The sequence below is a fragment of the Morone saxatilis genome, unplaced genomic scaffold (assembly GCF_004916995.1).
Source record: "Morone saxatilis isolate NCDOM2014 unplaced genomic scaffold, NCSU_SB_2.0 Contig5, whole genome shotgun sequence".
NCBI lineage: Eukaryota > Metazoa > Chordata > Actinopteri > Moronidae > Morone > Morone saxatilis.
In genome coordinates this window covers 1182-6691 of record NW_023340095.1, presented here as the reverse complement: position 1 = coordinate 6691, position 5510 = coordinate 1182, and the positions used below count along the sequence as shown (strand labels likewise).

The following is a 5510-nucleotide window of genomic DNA, read 5'->3' as shown; positions in this document are numbered from 1 at the left end:
CTCGCATCGCAAACGTCTGTCTCGAACCACCGATTCAAATCAGTGAATCTCTCCATCCCTACTGTACACACACACACCTGTACACACACACACCTGTTCTGACGTGCTTTGTGTGTGCAGTTGTGTCGCAGGTACCCGGGCTTCCTGCGGGTGGCGCTGTCGGACCCTCAGCCAGAGAGAAGGTGAGTGTGTGTTCACTACACCAGACTGCATTAACAAAACATCATTTTACCTTCATCATCAAAGTCAACAACAACCAGATAAATCCTGAGTGTGTGTGTGTGTGTGTCGGGGGGGCGGTGTTATGGCCGCGAAGGATCCCCGCTCCTCCTCAGGTTGAAATCTGGCGCTATGATGTCATCAGACTGTCGCAGGTTCACGTTGCCTCGCGGCGTCTTGCATCTCAGCTCAGCTAGCCGTCGCAGTGGTAACACACGGACAGTCTTATTTTGGAAGCTGACAGGAAGTCCATGAGAGGATGGGGTTTAAAACCGACCAATCACGTGTCTTCCAACAAAATAACAGCCAATCAGCAGAGAGATTTCCACTGCCGCTCAGTTTATTAATCTCGAATAGAGTGCTGGATGACGGTTTATAAAAGTACATTTAATACACAGATTATAAAACGACACAATACTGATCAATATTTAACAAAGTGATCAGTTTATTTTCTATTAGGAACATAATCTTTAATAAATGAGCCAGATTATTATCTGATATATAGAAAACGGTGCAAACGGCGTAATTATCAGGTCGGACATAAAGACAGACTTAGTTGGTCGTAACGTTGAAACGAGTGATTTTTTGAATGAGGTTTGGTGTAACGGTGATTTTACCTGTTTAAGAGCTGAGACCTTCTACCTTCAACACGATGTACAGAAACAGTGAGAAATCATCTGTTTATGGACATTTAATCAATAATCTTTTGATTAATAATGATTCTAATATTAATTCTAATATTAATTTTACTCTTTTGTGTCAATGTTGAACTTCAAACGGGAAGTTACAGCCGGTTTTAATTTGTATTCAACGATTAACTAACCTGATTAAATAATTCACCTTTAATTTAAAAACTGTAAAAATTAAAAAATCATGGATGAGCTCTTCACCCTAACAGGGTCCTTTAGGGGTTATAGAACAGAACTTTATTGATTGTAATTTATACTGATCTTAGTTTGATCACAGATTGATTAGAAAGACTTTATTATCTTCAAACCAAAAGTCTAAACACACCTTCTCTAGATAATGTCCAACCTCAAATACATGTATAATAAAATAAAACAACAATATTCTCATTATTCAATCAATAACTGCAGTAAAACCAGTTATTGATTGAACAGTTCGAGTCCACGTTTCTCATTAAATGTGCAACTTATTAAAAATGACTTATTATTACATTTGTCCTTTAATCGTTTGTCCCAAATTGTTTATTATTATTATTCTACGAGATCTGAACAGAAAACTTAAATCAGATAAAAACAGTCAGATCAATTAATTTAAAATGAATTATATATTTAAATAAGAAACACAGACAATTTGTCATAAAGTGCAGTAATTAAGACTCAGATGAAGTTATTTTTTAAAGTAAACTATAATTTCATTCTACAACCTAAAATAAAACAGGAAACGTTCATTAATTAAGATTCTGTGGTTAAAAAGCTTGTTATGAATCTGTTTTTACCGTTAGCTACCATGCTAGACGGCCTGCTGTCTAATGTTAATAACACAGCTAAAAGAATGTTTTTATAAACTAAAGTTACCGTGACAACAACATTTTTATTGTGTAAAATACATTCAGGTTTCTAGCTAACAGTTTGGATGATAACTGTGATGCTAATTGGGTTTGTGTGTGTTTATAACGATGAGAAACAGTGATGGCTAACAGAGCTGATATTTCTTCTTCTGTGCATTAAATGTGAGCGTGCTGAATGTCGCTGACGCGTCCCGTCCTGTGTCTCTGCAGGGAAGCGTCCTCACCAGTGTCAGATCTGTAAGAAAGCCTTCAAACACAAACACCACCTGATCGAACACTCGCGGCTGCACTCCGGAGAGAAACCCTACCAGTGCGACAAGTGCGGGAAGCGCTTCTCCCACTCGGGCTCGTACTCGCAGCACATGAACCACCGCTACTCCTACTGCAAGAGGGAGGCGGAGGAGCGCGAAGCAGCCGAGAGGGAGGCCCGAGACAAAGGAGGAGGAGGAGGAGGAGGAGGAGGAGGCCTGGAGCCCACTGAGCTGCTGATGAGGAGGGCCTACCTGCAGGGGCTGGGGCCACTCGGGTACTCGGACCCAGAGGACCAGCAGGAGGACGGTGGCGGCAGCGGCGGAGGTACCATCCTGAGGGACGGCAGCGAGGGAAGAGGACGAGAGGAGAGGGAAGTGGACAACAAGACGTACGAGGAGGTGACAGACAGACAGGAGGCAAGTTTCAGGGAAGGAGAGGAAGAGGAGGAGGATGAAGAAGGTGACAGCAGAAGCCAGATGGACTCGGCGAGGGACGGCGAGGGCAAAGACACGACGCAGCTGATGGACGAGAGTTCACGAGAAGGGAAGACAGACGGCAAGTCGGACCAGGAAGACTGATCCACAAAGCTTAAAGAGCTTTGGAACATTTGTCACTCCATTCAGAGAGAATGCTTTTATTTTGAAGGGACTGCACACATTATATGGGGAGGAAATAAAGCGGATTGTGACAGGATGAAAATTCAGCCCAGATTTAGATTTTATTTCAACTTATAAGAGTTCTTTAAAAAAAGAAAATAGGACTTTATTCGTCCCAACAGTCAGATAAAAGGAACATGTTCGTTGTTCTGAGCTGATTTTTTACAGTTTTTACAGTTAATTCAGAACAAGTTAAAAACAAACAGTGACCTTTGATTTATCAGGTTCAGTCTGTTTTTGTCAGAAATACTTTATGTTATCATCTTTTTGTGACTTTTCTGGCCCTAAAATGTAAAATAAGAAAATGTTTTATCTCCGAATTCATTCTGTAACTTTATGGAGTCACTTAAGATTCATTCGTTATGAATGAGTCATTTTCTATCTTGTATGAACCAGTTTTTACCATTAGCTACCATGCTACACAGCCTGCTGGCTAGTGGTAATAACAGCTAATGCTAACATTTGTTAGCAAGAATAATTGTTGTTTTGAGTAACTAAAGTTACTGCGACAACTTCGTAAGATACATCAATCATGTCCAACATTTTTATTGTATGAATCTAAAATAAATTCAGGCTTCTAGCTAACAGTTTTGATGCTAACCACCAGTGATGACAGTGATGGCTAATATTTGTTAGCTTTGAGCACTTTTATTTAACCTCTTCAGTTGCTTTTTATTGAACTCGGAGGTGAACAAACTGTCAGTAGAGAGAAAGTGGAGATAAGAAGCTGTTGAGACTAATTAGCACGAGCATGTTCCCGGGCTGTTAGCAAGTTAGTGGCTAGCTCTCCAACTAACGTATTTCACCAACAAGGCCTGCGAAAACTAAGTCACCAAACTACTAGAACCTAGAGGGATCTGTCCGAGGTTTCTGCGCTGTTAAAGGCAGTTTTTTCCTTTCCCCAGTCCCAAGGTTTCTCATGGTGGTCTGTTTGGGTTCTCTGTAAATGTTAAAAGGGTTGGTCTAGACCTGCTCTATTTGAAAAGTGTCCTGAGATAAACTTCTGTTCTGAATTGCGCTAACCAAATAAAATGAATTGAATTGAATTGAATAGAGAGAACCTGATAGGTCAAAGGTCACAAAGAGTTTCATATTAAGTTTCCAGCTTGTATTGATAAGTGACTGAAACAAGATTATGTTCACATTAAGAAGTAAAACCAGACGGTAGAGCTCCTCTCCGCTCCCCGAATAATTTCTGTACGGTCCCGAACTGAAGATGCAACGCGATGGCGGCCGACATCCCCGCCATGAAGCTGGGTGGGATTGTTTAAAAATCCACATTATGCAAAAAATTAAAAATAAAAGAAGTAATAATGATGATCATTATAATGAAGTGAAGCTGTTTGTAATGTACAGTGTTATAAAGGCCTAAAAGCTGTGTGGTGCTATAATGTTCTTAACTTCCTGTGTCTCGTTGTGTTCGAACCCCACATCAGGAAATTGCACTCGACTCCCCGAATCACTACAAAATAAAAAAAAAAGAATAAAAAAAGAGGGAAAAGCCTCGAACACTCGTCACTTCCTGTCAGTGTTATCGTCGTATCTTTTGTCTCCTTTTACTGTGATGTTTTTTATTTTGATCCTTTTTTTATTACTTTTGCCAACTAACCACACGACTTTGGGCCTCCTGATTATTTTTTTCTTTATGTGAAGGAACATTTAAACCTGTGTGATTTTCAAAATAAAATGTGGATGTGAGTCTTAAAGAGGAGAGGAAGGAGTGTTAATATGAAAGGGCTCCGTTTTAAAAGATGAAATAAAGGACAGAGCCTTTTTTTGTGTGTTTCTCCAGAGAAAGCCTTATATGCAAACCTTCCACCTGTTCTTAAAGTGCCATCCCTGTACAGCGCCACCTGTCCTCTCATGATGAACACTGCGCTCTGTTCCCATCCGTCAGTATTAGCATAGATAGACTGCAGTTTGTTAGTTTACACACGTTTGTGCAATTTTCTGTATTTTTTTGTTCCATGACAGTATTTTTTTGTCAGTATTACTTTTTTTTGTTGAATTTTCCAACACAAATTTCTTTTTTTGTTTTGTTTTTATTTGAGAATTTACCATTTTATTTATGTGAGTCATTTTATATTTCCTAATTTTATTTATTTCATACTGTAGAGTACAGTATTAGAGTTCCTCACACATAGATATATTTTAGTAAAATGATTCTGTCATTGACTATTGGAGCAAACTATGAATAGAGAGCGAAAATTCACTTCTTTTGTTTTATTATTTTATTTCAAACTACTGGAAATTCTAAATTTGGGGAACTTTTGATACGATTATTATTATTGTGAAAACACTGTATTTTTGAGAGTAAAAATCCACTTTATTCATCCCACTGAAAAGGTGACGAAGGACTGATGATGAAGATGATGAAGGAATTCCTGAAATGTCTGAAGTATTATTATTATTATTATTATTATTATTGAATTTTTAATTTCTCTTGGAGATGCTCGAATAAATGTAGCCAAATTAAATTTTAATAAAACTGTGTTATTCTTCTTGTAACCTGCTTCATTCATTCACACACAGTCAACACATTTATATTTATTAACAATAACACTAACTTGAATTTACAGTTCATTTCATTATATTTGTAAATATATATAAATATATAAATATTGAATGCGTTTGATATCACAAACAGACTCTTTGATTAAAGTGTAAAAATACATTTTATTTTTATTAAAGTACCAAAATAAAAGCACTCTCTATCTGGATTATAATTAATGTTTTCATCACTTTAATGATGTAGCTGGAGCTAATTTTAATGACTATAATAGTTCAATCTGTAATAATCAATCATTATTGATTATATTGTAATTATGTCAATCTGTAGAGTAAGTACT

At 37.7% G+C, this 5510-nt stretch overlaps 1 protein-coding gene across 1 annotated transcript in view; it reads left to right on the top strand.

The window, feature by feature from the left end:
* The window catches only part of zeb2a (zinc finger E-box binding homeobox 2a), a 17376-nt gene extending 13807 nt beyond the window's left edge, over positions 1 to 3569 (top strand). Inside the window, exon 9 of the mRNA XM_035676157.1 lies at positions 1964 to 3569. Coding sequence (XP_035532050.1) covers positions 1964 to 2583 — 620 coding nt within the window. The 3' untranslated portion in view covers positions 2584 to 3569. The remainder of the gene's footprint in view (positions 1 to 1963) is intronic.
* The last annotated feature ends 1941 nt before the right edge of the window (positions 3570 to 5510 follow it).